We start from the raw sequence: 19,378 nt of genomic DNA on the forward strand, positions 1-19,378 counted from the left end.
ATCCTTTATTTACCCCTTCTAGCCCCCCAACCCCCACCCAGGCCCTCACTACACTATAGTCTGTGTCCATGAGTTATGCATGTATGTATACAAGTTCTTTGGTTAATCTCTTCCTACCCACCCACCCACCCCTGCCTTCCCTCTGAGATTTGACAGTATGTTCCATGCTTTTATGTCTCTGGATCTATTTTGTTCAGTTTATTTTGTTCTTAAGATTTCACATATAAAGATCTAAAGTGAGATCATGTGATACCAGTCTTTCTCTGACTGGTTTATTTCATTTAGCATAATACTCTCTAGTTCCCCCCATGCTGTCTCAAAGGGTAAGAGATCCTTCTGTTTTACTTCTGCATAGTATTTGCCTGGGTAACGTTACAACTAGGAATGTGGGAGGAGTAAAGATTATCTTCCCTCCAAGTCCAAGGGAGCAGGTGTTGATAAAAAGTATAGTAACAAATTCATGGCTCCACAGAAGAGGATCTCAGTGCAATGATAATCAACAACACTTCAGAGGGAAAAAATAATTCCTTCCCAACCTGAAGGGTTAAGGCCTTGCTATGCCTTGTTGCAGGAGAAGTCATGGTTAAGGATCTTAAAATCTTATGAGATAATATAGCCTTGGGACAACATAGTTTCAAGTGACTTAATAAAAGCCCTTACAGTATTTTTGCATTCATTCAAAGAAAGTAATATAGACAGTACGCTAAAGAAAGAAATCAGTGTCTTCCTCTGTCTTAAACTAGCAATAACAGATCTGTACAGTTACTTTCTATCCCTTTCCGGCTAGAAAGTGGTAGGAGCTCCTGTTCGGACAGCTTCACGAAGTGCTTATGAAATCGGATTGCGCTGTTGCCATAGGAAGCGTCCCTTCCACCAGGGCTGGCGCTCTCTCCCATCGCCTCCTTATTTTATGAGTTAAGGGTTGCTAATCTCTGCCTTTCAATTTCTATTATGGCCACAGAGTAACTTCGATGTGAGAGGCATCTGGCGAGTTTCTGTGTGAGCTGGTGTCCATAGCTACGTGGTGTGACTGAAACCCCCTTTCCTGAACACAGGTTGATAACACAGCCTCAGCTCCTCGGCGAGGGCCTTCTCCACAGCACATCTCAGCCACCCTCTCCCTAATGGGAACTTGGTCTGAGTCATAGATACAATGACCCCGATTTCCTTTATTTCCCCCAAGAATTTCTTGCTCTGTTATCTCATTACTTCCCTTTCAATGTCTAAGCACTTAGTTTCCTCCTTTTCCAACTGTCCCCAGAAAAAGGGATTTCATGGGTACTAGAAACAAAATTCCAGAGCTGTACCGTCCAATGAAAATATAGATTGAACCCTGGCCAGTGTTGCTAAGTGGGTAGAGCATTGGTCCTTGGACTGAAGGATCTTGGGTTCAATACCCAGTCACGGGCACATAACAGGGTTGCAGGTTCCAGGCAACCAATAAATGTGTCTCTTTTACATCAATGATTCTCTCTCTCTCTCTTCTCTCTTTCTCTCTCTCTCTCTCTCTCTCTCTCTCTCTCTCTCTCTCTCTCCTCTCTCTCTCCCTCCCTCCCTCCCTTTTCCCATCTCAATCCCTTCCACTTTATTTAAAATCAAATGGAAAAAATATCCTCACTCTTTGGGTGAGGATTTAAAATCAATCAATAAAAAGAAAGTGAAAAATATCCATTTGTCATAAAAGTTGTTACATGCATTGGTATCTTCTCAATAATTTACATGGATCATTAAGCTGTACAACTTCCTTTGCAATGTTCTTTTCTAGGTGGAGTAAGGAGGGATGTTTTTTTAAAAAGGCAAATAAACAAGATATAGATACAGAGAACTTGACCAGATGAATGTTCCAAGCAAGTGCTTGGAGATATTAATGTCTTCGTTGGAGATACTTACTTGAAAAATAAATGAAGTCCACTCAATGAAAATATGATAGCCAAATAACCCACAACACCAAATGTGTAGCTGAGTTTATAGATGAGAAGAAACCATTTGTAGACCAATCTGTGGAGTGAAAAATGGGGCAAAACACAGAGCATGATATATGGTAAAGTATTCCATCTTTTTCAAACATTGTCATAAGTCAGTTTTGAGTTTCTAAAATTTTATTTATTATGTAATACAAAGAACTTAAGTATATTATATCAGCTACCATGTACATGTGTTTCTATGTATATGCATATATAAATTCATTGTAGTTTACCCATCTTCCTCAAGTAAAAATGGCCTTCAGGGATGGTTACTCTACCTGGGACCCTGCCTCCTCCTTCCCTCCTTTTCCCATTTGGCTCCAGGGTTAGTTAGCTTAGAGTGCTTGTGGCAGGAGTACCTTGGAGGGACAAGCAAAGTTGGGAGAAGTCAAGAGGAGACAGCACCTCCTCCAGGATTACTCTTCCTCCTGCTCCTCCTGCTGCCCCCTGCCCCAGAGCAAACAACCTCAGTCCTCATCCCACCTCGTTTCCATCAAAGAGCCCCTCCCCTAGCCCTGGGATGAACTTGCAAGAGTGCTTCAGCCTTGTTTTTTTCTGCTCCTTGGATGCCCTGACCATGACCTCTCTTAAGGCCTTTCCTTCTTCCCACAGGGCCTCGGTGGGGAAGTGAGAGGGTGGGGATGGAGGGTGGAGTGGAGGTGATCTAGAAGGGAACCCTGTACCCTGTTCGTTCCCCTCATCCCTGGCAGTAAAACCCTTAGAAAAAGCTATGCAATGGGCCACACGGCTGCTTCGTGCCTGGGAGGATGTGGGAGGAGGCTGGCACCCAGTTCCATTCCTGGTGTGCGACAGCACAAGTCCCCCCTACTCCAGCCCTGACACAGGAAGAGGTGGTGGAAGGAGGAGCCGCGAGCTGGGAGGCTACCTTTGGTGCCCAGAGACAATAGGGGTGGCTGGACTGATGCTCTCAAGGGCGAACAATGGCGGGAGGCCCTGCTTGCCTCTCAGTCCTTTCTTTCCTCATCCTCCTGAAGCCCCTCTCCTGCCGTCTACACCAAACTTCATTTAGAGTCTCACTCCAGAAACCTGACCCCACCCTCTCACCTCCAACCCCTGGAGCCCTGTCCTCAACTCTCCCACCTCCCCTGGCTTCCTTCCTGTTGGAGCCATTGCATCAAACGCTTTAGTTCTGTGATATTACTGATGTAGTGGTTTTGAAATATATATATTGATTTCAGAGAGGGAGAGATGGAAATATCAATGATGAGAGAGAATCATTGATCAGCTGCTTCCTGCTCGCCCCACACTAGGGATTGAGCCTGTAACCCTGACTGGGAATCAAACCATGACCTCCTGGTTCATAGGTTGATGCTCAACCACTGAGCCATGCCAGTTGGTTTTATGTAATGTTTTGATGTTATTTTAAAAGGTACCCCACTCCATTGAGTTCCAGTCAGAAGGGACTTTCTGAAACGTGTTTTAAGTGGGGGTTGTGGGCTAACAGGAGAAATGAATTGTCGTTTACATAATTTCTATGGTGAAATGCTTTCCTCATTTCAAGCAACTCATATACAAGGGCAGTCAAGAGTTGGGGGGAGAGGGGGTAGCACACCTCCTCCTCCAGGTATAATCCTGCCTGAGGGAGGCCTCAGCAATGCGGAGTTACAAGGAGGAGCGGGAAACTTGCAGGAGGTGACTCCAGTCACCGTGAGGCTGTGTCATCACTATGGGGCTAGAGCGGCTTGGGGGCCAGAGCGACTCCTGGGCCGCGGGGTTGGTCCTTTTGCTTTGCCAGTGCTGAACAGTTTGAATCTTTGCTTAGTGCAGCCAGACCAAGGTGGAAGTTTGTGTTGCTAAAGGGGTGATGATGGGAAAAGTGGCCAACCTCGAGAGGAGCTCCCTCTTCACCCCAAAACACCAGCGTGCACCAGAGTGGGGCTCCTTGAACTCCACACATCCTCTCTCTACCTGAAGGGCCCCTCTCAAGGTGGTGCCAGCACCACAGGTGTTTTAACAACTTCTGTAAATGCAGGGTTTCTCTGTGCAAAGCAGTTTGTTGATGGAATTGAGCTACCGCCTGCTGTTGGGAGCAGGGGCTTGGCATTCCGGCCGGCGTCTTTGGGTTGTTTCTGGGCTCTGCCACTTACTACCTGGGGGAACCTGGCCACCCTACTCCGCATTTCTCCCTATGACCGCTCACTTATAAAGGGAGGGTGACGATACCAGCTCCTAAAATAGTTCTGAAGGTTGTGTGAGATAATGTATTCATGTTTCAAAGACTTGGTACATTAAATGCCTAATGTGTCATATTATTGTTAGGGATGTATTAGCTTTTCCAAATATCACCCCCTAAATTTTCCTCCTTTTTAGGGGTACAGGTTCCCAGAGTCCAGAACTTCCTTGTTAATTTTTTTTTAAATATATTTTATTGATTTTCCACAGAGAGGAAGGGAGAGAGATAGTCAGAAACATCGATGAGAGAGAAACATCGATCAGCCGCCTCCCGCACATCCCCCACTAGGGATGTGCCCGCAAGCAAGGTACATGCCCCTGACTGGAATCGAACCCGGGACCCTTCAGTCCGCAGGCCGAGGCTCTATCCACTGAGCCAAACCGGTTTCGGCATTCCTTGTTAATTTGATTACAGATAAGCCAGGACGGAAACTGGGGTAGGGCTTCAGAGCAGTGCCCACAAAAACACTTAATGGGATCAGGCCAAGCTCTCTGTGGCCTATTTTTGAGCCTGAACATTGCTTGACAGACAACCCGACCGTAGTAGAGACGAAACCCACTTCTCATCTGTGACTCTGCCCCTCACAGGGGCTTGGTGTGCTCTCGGGGAGGAACAGCCGGTTTTTAAACTGCGTTGGCGCCGGAGACCACTCCTCTGGGTTTGCCTTCCGCACCATGCACATTTGCTATAATGTGATGACTAAGCAAAGATCCATAAAGATCCTTAGGGCCACAACCTCTACTCAATGAGTTTCTTTATCCTGCCTGCTTTTCTAAAAGAGAAGGGGCCTAATTAGCCTGTCCCATTGTTTCTCTCCAAGCGGCAGCTGGGTCTGCTTCACATGTGAGTGGAGTGGCTTGGCCCTCAGACTATTGCAGGGCTCAGAGCTCCGCGGGCAGGAAGAAGCGGACAGGGATGCACTGTGGGCACAAGAAGCAGAGGGCGTGGGACCCCGGCCGTCTGAGCTATAGGAGCCATGGGGGTAACAAGGCAGCACTTGGTATTTCCTGGAGTGAAGTTCGGCGTTGAATGAGCTGATGTGCACAGGACTGCGTTTCACCAGGGGAATGCATGGTGCATTGGAAAAGAGAACTGCTTTCATTGAAATGCAATATCCATTATATCCAGGGGATGAAAAGAAGTACATTTCAAACTTAGATCGCATCGCAAGTCTTAAATAACTGACAACATTCTGTAGGAAGGAAGGGTCCCAGCTGTCCATTTGCTTTTGAGGGAACCAGGTCCTTACAAAGACTAAGACCTCAAACTGGCCAGTATAGAAGGTCTCCTAACACCACCCCAAGCACTTCCCAACGTGGGATTAAGTGTAAGTACTCAGAAGCCTAAATTCATTTATTTGAATTTCAGTCTTTATCATTACATGTATTGATCTAATTTCTCTTACTGCATATTTTTCCTTCTCCATACTAGAAGGAAAAGCTGATTTTGTCTCTCCCACTTTTTTAGAGGATTAAACACAAACATCTGAATGGCTAAATAATCAAAAATATTTTACCGGCGTTTATGACTTATTTTCCGATAAAGATCAACATTTGGCATTGTCTTATTACCATTAAACACTTTACTTATTTTCTCTTTCTTCTATTTCAGTTTTAGCTGGAATTGGGTTCAGATCTTATCTAAAGAACAAGGAGAGGGAGAGCAAGCTTGTGGGCACATTATAAGCACTTTGGAAAGATGTGAATAATGTGATGAAATTATATAAATGTCCAGAGGTTGACAATGGTCATTACAATGGTCATTAAAGCCTCATTTGTTATGAGAGTAATAAATCATTTCTTATGATATAAACCTCATGCAGAGTTGTTAAAAATACGGACTTCTAACTCTTGCTCTGTTATAAAATGTGTGTGACAACTTATAGTGGAATAAACAAAATGCTGAGTTAAAAATAAAGAAAAAACAGTTTCACTTCTCTTTCTCCTGGCCTTCACTACTTAATAGCTAAAGTAATAAATTTTACAGGCATGTCTGAATCACCATTAAATAATGAATGTGAACTGACGGTGGTATGGCTAATCTAATCTCCAAACAGTTTTGTTACTGAAGACAAAAAAAAAAAGCATAACATCCTCTCCCCCTTGCCCCCCTTCCAGGAAAATGGAAATTAAATATACTTTTTAGTGTTTACAATAAAGGGCCTGGCGGAGAAGAAACAAGTAGAATACCTACCGGGGTGTTCTCCCGGAGAGGGGCTTTCGCGTAGCTCTGAAGAGGATGTAACTGGTGATAACTGAGAACATTCCCCACATGGACAGAAACCGCCACCAGTAAAGTTTTATTGTGAAATACAAAGGGACAACCCACATCTGCAACAGGGTCACCAGCTGTTAGAGAAATGAACAGAAAGTCTCTTTCAATGACTGAGGGCCCAGAAGGGCATGCCCATCATCAAACGATTCAGAATCCTGTCTGTAACCCTCAACTGGTTAACCATTCAACTGCAAACGCCTCTGTAACATGCACATGGAGCGGGTTTGGCACAATTATCTGAAAATTCGAATGGGAAATAATTCAAAAGATCCAGCTTCTGACACTTTTGGGGGATATTTCAGATGAAAGTAACTTTAGGCTTGGACAGCTGTGTGATTTTGGATAAAGGAGCTTCCTTTCAGTTGTAAAATGGGAGATAACAATGCCTGCCCCGCCTGCCTATGATGACTGAGGTGGGAGGGGATCAAAGGAAATCCCTGAAGGGAAAGCGCCCTGCAAACAGTGCTGCAGGGAGCTCAGGGGCTGGTGTTACTATGGGCACACGTGCACATGCACCGAGATCTCCAGGCAGGAAGTGGTGTCCCAGCAGCTTCTGGGAGGCTTCTGCCTGCTGTCCCAGTGCACAGGGTTAACCCTGCAATCCCGACTGTGCTGTTACCTCAACCCTGACTATTAGATTTGCAACCCACCATTTGCTTCTTGTCTTTCCTCTTTGGTTTCTGCTGCCTTTTCCAGGCAGCCCTAAGATATGGGTCAGACTATTTCCTGTCCCTCTGTGTGTAACCCCTTTGTGGTCTATACCACTGACCTGAGTCCAAGTAGCCATCAGACGGTTCTGTAAGTTGGCTGGCCTCAAGCTCGCATGGCAGGAAGCAGGACTACACTGATGGGCTGGAGGTCAGTGACTTGATATGGTTACCATAGTGACTGACACTCCTATTTGTTAGATTGATTGGGCCTAAAACCAGCTATTCACCCCTGTGAAAAGCGAATAGGTTTAAACAATAGCAATAATCTTTGGTCTTTTATGTTTTATCATCTGTAGACTAACCACCTATTATTTACTCAGCACCAGTAAGAGAAGGGAATGGCAACGAGGTTTTAGTTTCAGGTGTGGACTTTAATTGGTGGTGCACCTGGCAATGCTCTGTTGAGGAGGATTCTAAGCGTGGGTCCTGGTTTTGAGGTAAAGAGTATCATGATTGATTAATTATGCCTGCCAGGATGTAGAAAGAGTTGTTATAGCATGCATGTCACATATGTCATCTGGGTATAAACAAAGACTGATGTCATTTATTTGTTGTCTTTACTCTCTTCATCTTTGTAATTAAAGGAGGTGGCCTTACACAATGAAAACTTTCTAACAGAAATTGTCTCAATACATTTAAAGTCTTGTATTTATTAATAGAAACTAAATCAGCAGTTCTCAACCTGTGGGTCATGACCCCTTTGGGGGGTGAACAACCCTTTCACAGGGGTCGCCTAAGACCATTGGAAAACACATATATAATTACATATTGTTTTTGTGATTAATCACTATGCTTTAATTATGTTCAATTTGTAACAATGAAAATACATCCTGCATATCAGATATTTACATTACGATTCATTGTGTTTAATCACTATGCTTTAATTATGTTCAATTTTTAACAATGAAATTGGGGGTCACCACAACATGAGGAACTGTATTAAAGGGTCGCGTCATTAGGAAGGTTGAGAACCACTGAAAATATATATATGAAGTAACAAATAAACCCTTTTTAAGTTTGAAAAAGATAAAAGGAGGTAGCTTTTAAAAAAAGAGTGTATGGATGTATTTTTGGATCTTCTAATAAGATCTTGGTTATAATAGTCCAAAGGTCAATAACCAAATTTGATAGGATTTCAAGATGTAAATGAAAAAGGCAAGGCCATTCTCCTTTCAATGTCAAATAAGAAGACATTTCCCAGGCTTTTCATTCTCTTTTAATTGCTTCATCCCTAGAAACAACCTGGATCTGAAATCATAGCATTGCTCTAAATCTTTCAGAGAACAGTACAGTTGTCATTATACGTATGCATTCAAACAAAAATACACATGGAGCAAATCTGAGGTAACTACCTAAAGAGTTCAGAAAAAATATCCTATAACCTGCTTTTTGTTTTAGAATTCAAGGCAGTACTTCCAAGGAAGGATACATATTCTTTACTCTTGCCAGAATTAGTCAGATAATTGCTTTAATTTTCCATCCTACTTTGTGGGTATGGTCAAAGCTAATGAATGGGTTTTCACCTTTATTTATGAAATACACACACACACACACACACACACACACACACACACACACACTCAAATAGGAAAAACAGGCTTCCTTAAGGAAGTAGAATAGTTTTTGTGAGGACCAGAAACCATATGTGAGGAAACCAAAACTTAAGATTCACTCTTTTTAACATTCAACATTAGCAACTTTGAACTTCTAATGTTTTTTTAAAAATAACTCATTTTAAAAAATATATATATCTTTATTAAAAAAATATATATCCTTATTGATTTCAGAGAGGAGGGAGAGGGAGAGATAGAAACATCAATGATGAGAGCGAACCATTGATTGGTTGCCTTCTGCACACCCCACACTGAGGATTGAGCTTGAAACCCAGGCATGTGCCCTGACTGGGAATCGAACCATTACCTCCTGGTTCATAGGTCAACATTAATCACTAAGCCATGCCAGTCGGACTGACCCTCTACTGTTGAGAATGAAAGTGTGGAAGTCTGCCCTGACCGGTTTGGCTCAGTGGATAGAGTGTCGGCCTGCGAACTCAAGGGTCCCAGGTTTGATTCCGGTCAAGGGCATGTACCTTGGTTGCGGGCACATCCCCAGTAGGAGGTGTGCAGGAGGCAGCTGATCGATGTTTCTCTCTCATTGATGTTTCTAACTCTCTATCTCTCTCCCTTCCTCTCTGTAAAAAAATCAATAAAAACATATTTAAAAAAAAAGTGTGGAAGTCCTTAAAAAGATCTCATCAGTATTTTGCTCCTTTATTTCCTTTTGCTTATTGTGGAGATATTCATCTATGCTTTATTGTAGGTTTTGAATTTTTTAGTTCATTACTTCTGATATCAAAGAAGGAAATGGATATGAACTCCATCTTTCAAAATCTGATCACCTGTCATTTGCATTTTTATCTCTCTGTTTTAAGAATTTGATTCATCTTTTTACTTCCCCCATAAATATGCTGAAGTTTTTTTTTAAATAAAAATTTGAATTTGTTCATATATATTCAGTGAAACTACCATGCTCCCATATTTTATACTTTAGGTTATAAGCTAAATTTTACAAGACTAATCAATTTCCTCAAATCGGTGGAGTTATAATCCATGATAGTTTGAAGTGATGATTGGACTATATTTTTATAAAACTAGTTCTCTCCCGGTGGATTTATAAATACAACCCATTCCTGGAAAATCCCAAATTTCTCTTACTTGATGCCTGGATTTAATTAACAGAGAATAACAATGTTCAAATGTATAGATCTGCTACTTTTTTAAAAATAGGCCTTGGAGATCAGAAATAAAAGGAAAGCAAAAAATATATATCATTATAATGTATTCTGTATGCAAATATTCAATTTATTAACTATCTTTAAAGTCTAAACCCAGCACCACATTTTTTCAACATGTAAGGAGAAAGGTCAGAAATTTGTGTTATGAATTAAATGGCTGTACAGAGAAGTCCTTTTGAAATGAGGGCCACATTTCATAGCAATTTTAAAAATTCTTTATCAATTTCCAGAGCAGTTAAAACCTCTCATTTTTAATAGTAACTGCCACATATGAAATGTAGGAATGTTGGTGCCTCATAAATAAACACATGAAATATGTGAACTTGAGGTGCATGCATGCAACGGAGGAGCCTGGCAGCTGGGACACATTAATGATGCCAGAGGGGTCACCATCTGGGCATGTGCATATAAAACACATCTGCATAACTGGCCCTGCATCTGGATCACATCACCCACCTTCTCCCCACCCGCACATCATGGCAGGAGGATTGTCCTGACGGATCAGATGCTGCCCAATGGTACCATGTTTTTTCTTTTGCCATGCATTATGTATGAATCTGAAAAGAATTGCAAATCAAGACAAAACAAAGATATCTTTTGTCTATTTGTACTGGATGGTGAATGGGTCACACAATAAGGAAGGGAGGGAGGGTGGGAGAAAGGAAGGAAGGAAGGAAGGAAGGAAGGAAGGAAGGAAGGAAGGAAGGAAGGAAGGAAGGAAGGAAGGAAGGGAAGAAGGAAGGAAGGATATGTATGTATGTGATACTTATTTCCTTTGCACTGCAAATCCTAAACTACTATGCTTGCAGCCACGTGTACACGTGTCTGTGTGTACTTGTATGGGTGGGATGGAGGGAGAGCAGGGGGATGCTAGAGGTAAGCAGAAAATCGTCATGTACATAAACGACTCCAAGAATAGTGTGCTCTCAGTACAAAGGCAATGAAGGAAAGTGTGGGCATAAATTGAATAAGTAAAATAATGGAATCGTGGCATATGAAGGATTCTTAGAAATCCACTAGGTCTAGATTTCTATCTTCAAATCAATTCAGACTGTTGATTTTGCTATTTAAACTGTTAAAGGAGCTTCTGCAGTATTACGTAAGTATGTGTATATTTGCACCTTGCCTCGTTTTAAAAAGCTGTGAACAGACCTAATGGTTTATTGGTATAGTACTATATTCTAGTGTTTCACAGCTATTAATAGGCAGGGAGCTTGTTTTAAATAGAGCAATGTTTCAATCTGTGGCTTAAGGATTTGCCAGTGTATTGAGGCAAGTTAACAGTGTGTCTGAAACCCCAATTCTGTGTATGTAGTCATCAGGCCTTCCACTGGTTTGAAGGGAAAGAGAAGGGTTCTTTTTCGGCACCCTCCCCCCTATTTCCTGCAGATATGAAAAGTAGGAGACATAAAAGAAGGTGGAGAGGATGGTGTTGAATGAAATTTTATTTTTAATTGGATGTTGTCAAAAGCATTTGGAAATAATTTAATTCTGAGGCTCTGCCTATATCTAAACCATATCAGCTGGAAAGAGAAAAATTCAAATATCCAGATGCTTGCACTACGTTATGCTAAAAATATGAGTATTTGGAAACATCCAGGTATTTAGTTGTATCCCAAACCAAATAACAACATTCCATTTTCTATCTACTTTCTCTCAACACTTTTTGGCATCACTTAGGAACAGTTAATATTATGTTTTAAAACTTTGCTTTCTAAATAACCTGTTTCTTTTGCTTTATCATAATAAGCTGCTCTGATATTCACAGCTTATACAGACCACAGAGCAGAATCTGAAGAGACAAATTAAATGATCTCTTCAGAAGATAAACCTATTTGTTAAAAGCTGTGTCTGAAAATGTTCTGAGCTTTTTGGATTAGTCTCTCACCTCTGACGTACATGGTCCAAATTATGCATGAAATAATGTGAAAATACTACTTGATGTGCAATAAAAATGCCCTCAAAGTATAAATAAATGTATAAATAATAATTAGCGTACGAAGCTGTTCACACATATTATTGTGTGCACTTCCTACTTTTTAGTTTCCTCCCTTCGATTATCCGTAAACTCCCACTCCCACCATCTGCCACGGTTTACATAATTTTCCCATCCCAGTATACAGACAAATATAGCAGGATCGGAATTGTTAACCTATACCCTCCTGGGAAACAGTTTTATCCACTAGAGTACAGTGCTCGTGTGCAGCTCCTAGTGCCTTAATCCTACACAGACCCATCTCACTTCCAGAGGCACATGGAGCAGCACCTTGACCCCCAGTGCCCTTCGGTGAGGTTGTTTCATCTACACTAATAAAAGAGAAACATGCAAATTGGCATCACTCCGCTACACCCACCAGCCAATCAGATGAGTATGCAAATTAGCCCAACAAAGATGGTGGTTAATTTGCAGATGCAGGTGCGGAGCGAAGACTGAAGACAACATAGAAGGAAGCCCAGTGCTGCAGAAGGGAGCGAAGCTGCGGAGAAGCAAGCGGGGCGGCGGAGGCGGGAGGGAAGCAAGGGGGGCGGTGGAGGCAGGCTTCGCTCCCTTCTCTGCTTCATTCGGGCTGCAGGAAGCCCTATTCTTGCAGGAATCTTCCTGCAACAGGCTTCTAGTACATTTATAATGAAGTTAGATTCTGTTGTCACCATTTGCATTTCTCCCTGGGATCCCCAATCTCCTAAATGATCTTTAAAAATTTGCCTACCTTAAGGTCTGCTTCTTGTGCTGTATACAGTAGTTCGTTGGGATTTGACAAATGCATAAGGTCTTGTATCCAGTATTATACAGATCCATTTTAATGCCCTAAAATTCCTGTTTCACTTGTTTGTCCTTCCTCTTTACCTCCCTGAACTACTGGCAACCACTGTCCAAAAAAACCCAAACATCATTTTACTCTCTCTATGGTTTTGCATTTTTCAGAATCTATAATAATAAAAGGTAATATGCTAATTAGACCGGACATCTTCTGGATGTCATTCCAGACATCCTTCCTGACAAAGTCAGGGCTGGAGGGAAGCCAGCCTGGGTCCCGGGTGCTGGAGGGAAGTCGGTGCCGGCAGCCGGGGGAAGGAAGGCCTACTCTTGGACGAATTTTCGTGCATCAGGCCTCTAGTGGTATATAATTGGATTCATATAGTATGTGGCCTTTGTATTGGCTTGTTTCACCCAGGTTCCTCCATGTCTTTTCATGGCTTGATAGTGCATACCTTTTTATTATATACTAATATTTTATTGTATGGAGATATCATAGTTTGCTTATTTATTCATACTTGAAAGGTAGATGCTTAGATCACTGATTTTAGACCCTAATTTTCTCTTCTAATGTATACATTCAATGCTAGAAATTTCCCTCTAAGCACTGCTTTTGCTGCCTTTCACAAACTTTGATATGATGTATTTTCATTTAGTTTTAATAATTTTTTAATTTATCTTGAGTCCTCTTCTTTGACTCGTGTTATTTAGTATTGTGTTATTTAAAGTCCAAGTATTTGGGGATTTTTCTAGCTTTGTGTTATTGATTTCTAGTTTAGTTTTTGTGGTCTGAGAGTATAAAATTTACTCTTGAACAGCTCAGGGCAGGAGTTAGGGGCACCATTGCCCAGTGCCTGCCCCCCCGTTGAAAATCTGCATATAACTTAAATCGGCCCTCTGAAATAAGTCCATTCCCAACCTCGGATCAAATATTCTCTTTTCAGTCCACAGTTGTTTGAATCCACGGATGTTAAACCTGGGGGTGTGGAGGACTGACTGAATATTGATTTTTAAGAATCTGCATATAAGTGGATTTGTGCAGCTCAAACTTGTTTGTTCAAGGGTCAACTGTACTTTGTGTGATTTCTATTCTTTCAAGTTTGTTTTGGTGTGTTTTATGGCCTGGAATGTGGTCTATGTTGGTAAATGCGTCATGAGAGCCTGAGAAGAATGTGTGCTCTGTTGTTGCTGGATGACTCATTCTATAAGAGTTAATTAAAGTAAGTTGATCAATGGTACTGTTCAGGTCAACTATATCTTTACAATTTTCCTCCTGCTTGATCTATTGGTTATTGAAAGAGGGTGTTGAAATCTCCAAATGTAATTGTGGATTTGTCAATATCTCCTTGCAGTTCTATCAGTTTTTGCCTCATGTATTTTGATGCTCTGTTGTTAGGCACATATACAACAGGGGCAGGCTAGAAGGGCTCAATGGGGAAAAAAGGGACAACTGTAATACTTTCAGCAATAAGGATAAATTTTAAAAAAGAATTTCTGTGTCTTCTGGAATAGCTGACCCTTGTATCATTGTGCAATTCCCCTCATTATCCCTAATAGTTATCCTTGTTCTGAAGTCTGCTGTATCTGAAATTAATATAGCTTAATTCAGCTTTCTTTTATTAGTGCTATCATGACATATCTTTCTCCAAACATTTACTTTTAACATAACAGTGTTTTTATAGTATAAGTAAGTTTCTCCAGTAATTCTGTTAGGCATTTTTATTTTGCAGATAAGGAAACTATGTTTAAGATATATTTAAGAATCTTTGATATGAGAGCATAACTAATAAGGTTTAATTCTAGTCTCCTTCATTAAAAAAAACTCTGTAATGTAGAGGACGTTTATTTTAATTAACAAGACAATAGTGACATGACAGCAAATTGATACATGCTCTTTTAAATAAAAACCACCACCTCATCAAAAAAACAACAAAAAACTACCCAAGCCTTAGCCTTAGCTGGTTTGGCCTGTGGACCCAAGGGTCCTGCATTAATTCCCGTTAATTCTGGTCAAGGGCACATACCCTGGTTGCAGGCTCCTCCCCAGTTCGGGTCCTGGGCGGGGCTAGTGCAGGAGACAACCAATCCATGTGTTTCTCTCACATTGATGTTTCTAAATGTCTTTCACTCTTCTGTTCTACCTAAACAAACAAACAAACCACCCAAGATTGCTCTTTCTATGTAAAATGTACAAAATTGCCTAAATTTAAGTGTTATACAGAACTCTAAAGAATTCCCTTAGGCCCTGTGCTACACAGAAAATAATCTTTATGATGGGTAAGAGGAAAATGAAATACTGGTCTAAGCCATGAGCACTTCATATGTCACAGGTGAGTCTTCTTATAAATGACCAGTCCAAGACCCAGAAGCAAGTAGAGTGACCATTGAGGACCTTCTCCCTTTGCAATGTTTCTTCACTTCGGCCACACTCAAGTCTAAACCATTGATCATCAAAATGTGGTCCCACAACCATCTGGGGACTTGCTAGACTTGCAAATGATTGGGCACCTATTGAATCAGAAACTCAGGATGGGACCTGAGAATTTGATTTAATAAGCCCTCTAGGTAATAGAGTGACACCCTAAGATTTGAGAACCACTAAACATTGTAAGGTCTCAGGCCTAACAATGCCCAGGGGATGCCACTGAGGCTGTGAGATGGCAATGGTCTGGTGGACATGCTCCAGTGGGATTGGTCTTTGCAAATGGGATTGTGCCCTATGTAGCTGTCAGTGCAGTGTTTGCATTAACAAGCTTTCATGAATATGCAAGCCATCAGTGCCAGAGTTTATTGCCAATGAAACAAAGTTAGACAGCCTCACCTTTTGTTTCTGGAATTCCTAATTCTCCTTTCCTGGGCCAGTGGCAGAAGTTGTTCATGCCCAAAAGGAATATTGGCTTCCTTAAACCAGGGCTTCTCAACCTTGGCACTATGGACGTTTCTTCTGTTGTAAGGAGCTGTCCTCTGCATGTTGAGCAGCATCCCTGGCCTCTACCTTCTAGATGCCATTAGCATCCCCCAGCCCCTCCCGCTGAGGATAAAAAATGTTTCCAGATATTGCCAAACGTCTCCTGGGGCCAAAATTGTACCCAGTTGAGAATCACTGACTTCAACAAACCATTTTCTTCAAAGTGGTAAAAAAAGAAAAAAAAAGAGGGATGTGGCCCCAAGAGGAGCGGGCTTCCAGCAGCCACCAGGGTGACTTACGTTGTAGGACCGGCCGTGCCTCTGTCTCCACTGCACCAGCACTATCTGGGCGATGATCAGGGTGGAGAGGAAGATCAAGATCATCTCCACGTGCATGGACTCGTGGCCCCGGTGCATCTTGTACATCTTCTCCTGCTGCAGGCTGGAACCGGCAAATGAGGTCATCCGCAAAAGTCCTCAACCTTTGCACATTTAGCAAAAAAAATAGGCTGGGCCCATAAGAAGCAATTAGGGATTTCAAATGTAAGGGGTTTTAAGCTTTGACTGCAAAGTTTTCCTAAATTTTCTTGGTTCCTCCCTTTCTCCCAGGCTTGGGGAAGAGGCAGTTGAGATGAGGAGCCCGAACTTCTTAGTATCAGCAAAGCCAATTCCTCTCAGCCCTTAGTTTTTCCATGTGTATTGACTTCAGCCTTGTCCTTTCAAGTTAAGTTATGGGGGGAAAATATGGGTCCTGGAAAGGCCTGGGTTCCAGTCCTTGATTGGCCAGTTTATCACCATATATAGTCTTTCATAAGTCACTTAGGGTCTCTGAGCCTCAGTTTCCTCATTTGCAAATTTAAAATAATGATCTGTCTGTACCTCAGGATTGTTCTAAAACTGCAAAGAACATATGTTATTTTATTTGTCAATAATAATAATAATTAGGTTAAATCATGATGACTGAATGTTCAGGTTTTCAGTTGGACTCTTGGTTTTGCACACTGGTAGAGAAAACCACTAAGGTGGTGTCATCTGGCTTAACTATAGCAGAAGTGGCTTTGAAGAAAGCCGAGAGCAGAGGTTCTTGACCTTGGCTGTAAGTTAAAAATCGCAGTGCCCAAGCTGTACCCCAGATCAATGAAATGAATTAAGTGATCATTCAATGATCATACCAATTAAAAACACCATTGCTGGGTATAATGGGCTGAATTGTGTCTCCCCACCTCTAACCCCAAATTCATATGTTGAAGTCCTATTCCTCAATGCCTCAGAATGAGACTGTATTTGGAGACAGGGATTTTAAAGAGGTAATTAAGGTAAAAGGAGGTCATATGGGTGGGCCCTAACCTAATCGGACTCATGTCCTTACAAGAAGAGAAGATTAGGACACAAACTCACACAGAGGGAAGACACAGTGAGAAGGTGGCCATCCACAATATAGGGAGAGAGGCCTCAGAAGAAACCAAAAGTCTTGGACACCTTGATCTTGGACTTCTAGCCTCTAGAACTGTGAGAAAATAAATTTCTGTTGTTTAAGCCTCTCGGGATGTGGTATTTTGTTATGATAATGCTGGGAAACTGATCACAGATTTCTAGATGGTAATCTAGGCACCAGTAATTTTTAAAGTTCCCCACCAATGTAATTTTAAGATACAGCCACGGTTGAGAACCACTGGCCTGAGGAAGAAAGAGCAGTCCAGGTCAAGATTAGGGAAGAAGGGAAATTATGAACATTGCCAGCCAATAACTTTATAAATATTGTTTAGCATTGATTTCATCTCCAGTGAAGCACCATCAGTCACAAAAATCTCTTAAAGTTTCCACTTATGGCTGGTTACAGTGTGTATTTAGTTAAGGTACCAGTCAGAAAACACTGCAGAGTGATCTTCTGTGTCACAAGATAGTGACCTTTTAAAGGTACTTGTTGGATATGTGGGTTGGGTTCTTCCCTTTACAAGCGTTTCTACAGTACTATATAGAGCACTGCAGTGCCTCAGAAAAGGGCCCCATTCAAATCCCAGGGGTGCCCCCTGCTGGAGAATGTGCAAAAATCAATCCACAGAGCCTAGTAAATAAATATTCTTACTTTGAGTTCAGCTTATTTGAGATGGAATCTTAGGGTATTAATGTTAGAAAGTACCAAAGATGTACTGAAGCCCTTTATTTATCAAACTAAGACACTGCAATTTATTTCAGGTAAACATCCTGAGTAAGATCACATGGCTATTAGTCTCTGTGTTGAAGCTGAGCTTAGGAGACAAGAATGGTTTTTAGAAGCTCATTAAAAAAGATGCTCATTCCTCTGAAGAAATGGGAAGTGAAAAAAAATAAAAGGGTACAAGAACTTAGTAATAGTTTTTACAGCCCCAAGTTCAAAATAGCTATCTAATATTCTACATAATGAATAAATTTTCAATTTAGGCCATATAGATAGAAGAATAAATCTCTCATCAGCCTAAAATAGGACTTGCATAGATATCAAACAAAATATGCTTTATGACATTAATCTATTTCATATATATACATATATACATATATATACACATATATATACATATATATACATATATATACATATATACATACATATATATATATAATGAAAATGCATGTCAAATAGCTAACCGATGTGGAAATACTGTGGAAAGTATAAAGTGGTATACAAATGTAGTATTTCCTATTTTGATTAGGAATACATTCCTGATTGATTACCATAAAGCAAAAAAGGAGGGACTTTTCACTTTTACTTCATTTCATGTGGTGACAGGTAGCAGAACACAGGGGAAGCAGCATATGAAGAAAACCAGATGTATCTTGTGCCCAAAATAAATACTGAGTTGGCACTGCCTGACTTTGAAGGACATACACATCCAGCTTTGTGTGGTGGCACAGAGCACACTGTGGTTTGGTCTATACTACCCTTGTGCATGCATGGCTATGCTAACTCACCTTCTCTATCCTAGGAAATTTACAGATAAAATGATGGCTTCATTTAATTTCTCAAACAGTTAAGATGGAAATCTACTTTTTAGTGTAACAGCAATAAAAAATATACTAATCACTTACTTCCACTCATCATCCGCAGAAAGCTTTGTGTGAGAAATCTGAAAAACAAAATGAGCCAGAATAATTTAGGATGAAAGCTCCAATAAAATGTTTGCTTACTAACGAAAACACACACACACACACACACACACACACACACACACACCCCAAAACAGGAATCAGGTCACTATTAATAAATATTTGAGAACCCGACGAGGTGCCATTCAATTAAGGTTGCAGAGTGGCCTCCTAATAGGCAGTATCACCCTGGCTTCTGGAATACAGTGTATAAATCCAAGAACCCCCCCCAAAAACATGTTCTGTTGATGTCTCAGTTGTTGCCAGTGAGTAAATATCATCTCTAAGTTCAAGGTTTTAGAGACAGATCTGACCAGAGGCTCTACTTGTTTGGAGCATTTTTGTGTCCATCCGCTAATGTAATTTCACTGAAGCCCTGGCCCCAGGGAAGGGGGTAGTGTAGCCATGGCCTTGCAGGCTGAGCTGGAGCACACAGGGACCATCCTCTGGAAGTGCTTGTGGACGACCTGCAGTGCACCCACGTGCCGCCTTCCCTGGGTCACTGCTAATGCACTATATTGGGCCACTTGAAAGCTAAATGCCAAGCATTATGCAGTCACCCAGGAGTCTGGGTTAAAATGTAGATTTTAATTCAGGAGGTCTGGGGTGGGGACAGACTCTGCATTATCTCTCTCTCTCTCTCTCTCTCTCTCTCTC

At 41.4% G+C, this 19,378-nt stretch overlaps 1 protein-coding gene across 1 annotated transcript in view; it reads right to left on the reverse strand.

Annotated features, from left to right (window-relative positions):
• Positions 1-19,378, reverse strand: part of RNF175 (ring finger protein 175) — a 28,580-nt gene that overhangs the window by 7,705 nt on the left and 1,497 nt on the right. The window contains exons 2-5 of the mRNA XM_006081807.3: positions 18,665-18,702; positions 15,899-16,040; positions 6,352-6,506; positions 1,891-1,998 (exon numbers count right to left, since the gene is read on the reverse strand). Coding sequence (XP_006081869.1) covers positions 1,891-1,998; positions 6,352-6,506; positions 15,899-16,040; positions 18,665-18,702 — 443 coding nt within the window. The remainder of the gene's footprint in view (positions 1-1,890; positions 1,999-6,351; positions 6,507-15,898; positions 16,041-18,664; positions 18,703-19,378) is intronic.

Source organism: Myotis lucifugus, unplaced genomic scaffold, assembly GCF_000147115.1.
Source record: "Myotis lucifugus unplaced genomic scaffold, Myoluc2.0 scaffold_1, whole genome shotgun sequence".
NCBI lineage: Eukaryota > Metazoa > Chordata > Mammalia > Chiroptera > Vespertilionidae > Myotis > Myotis lucifugus.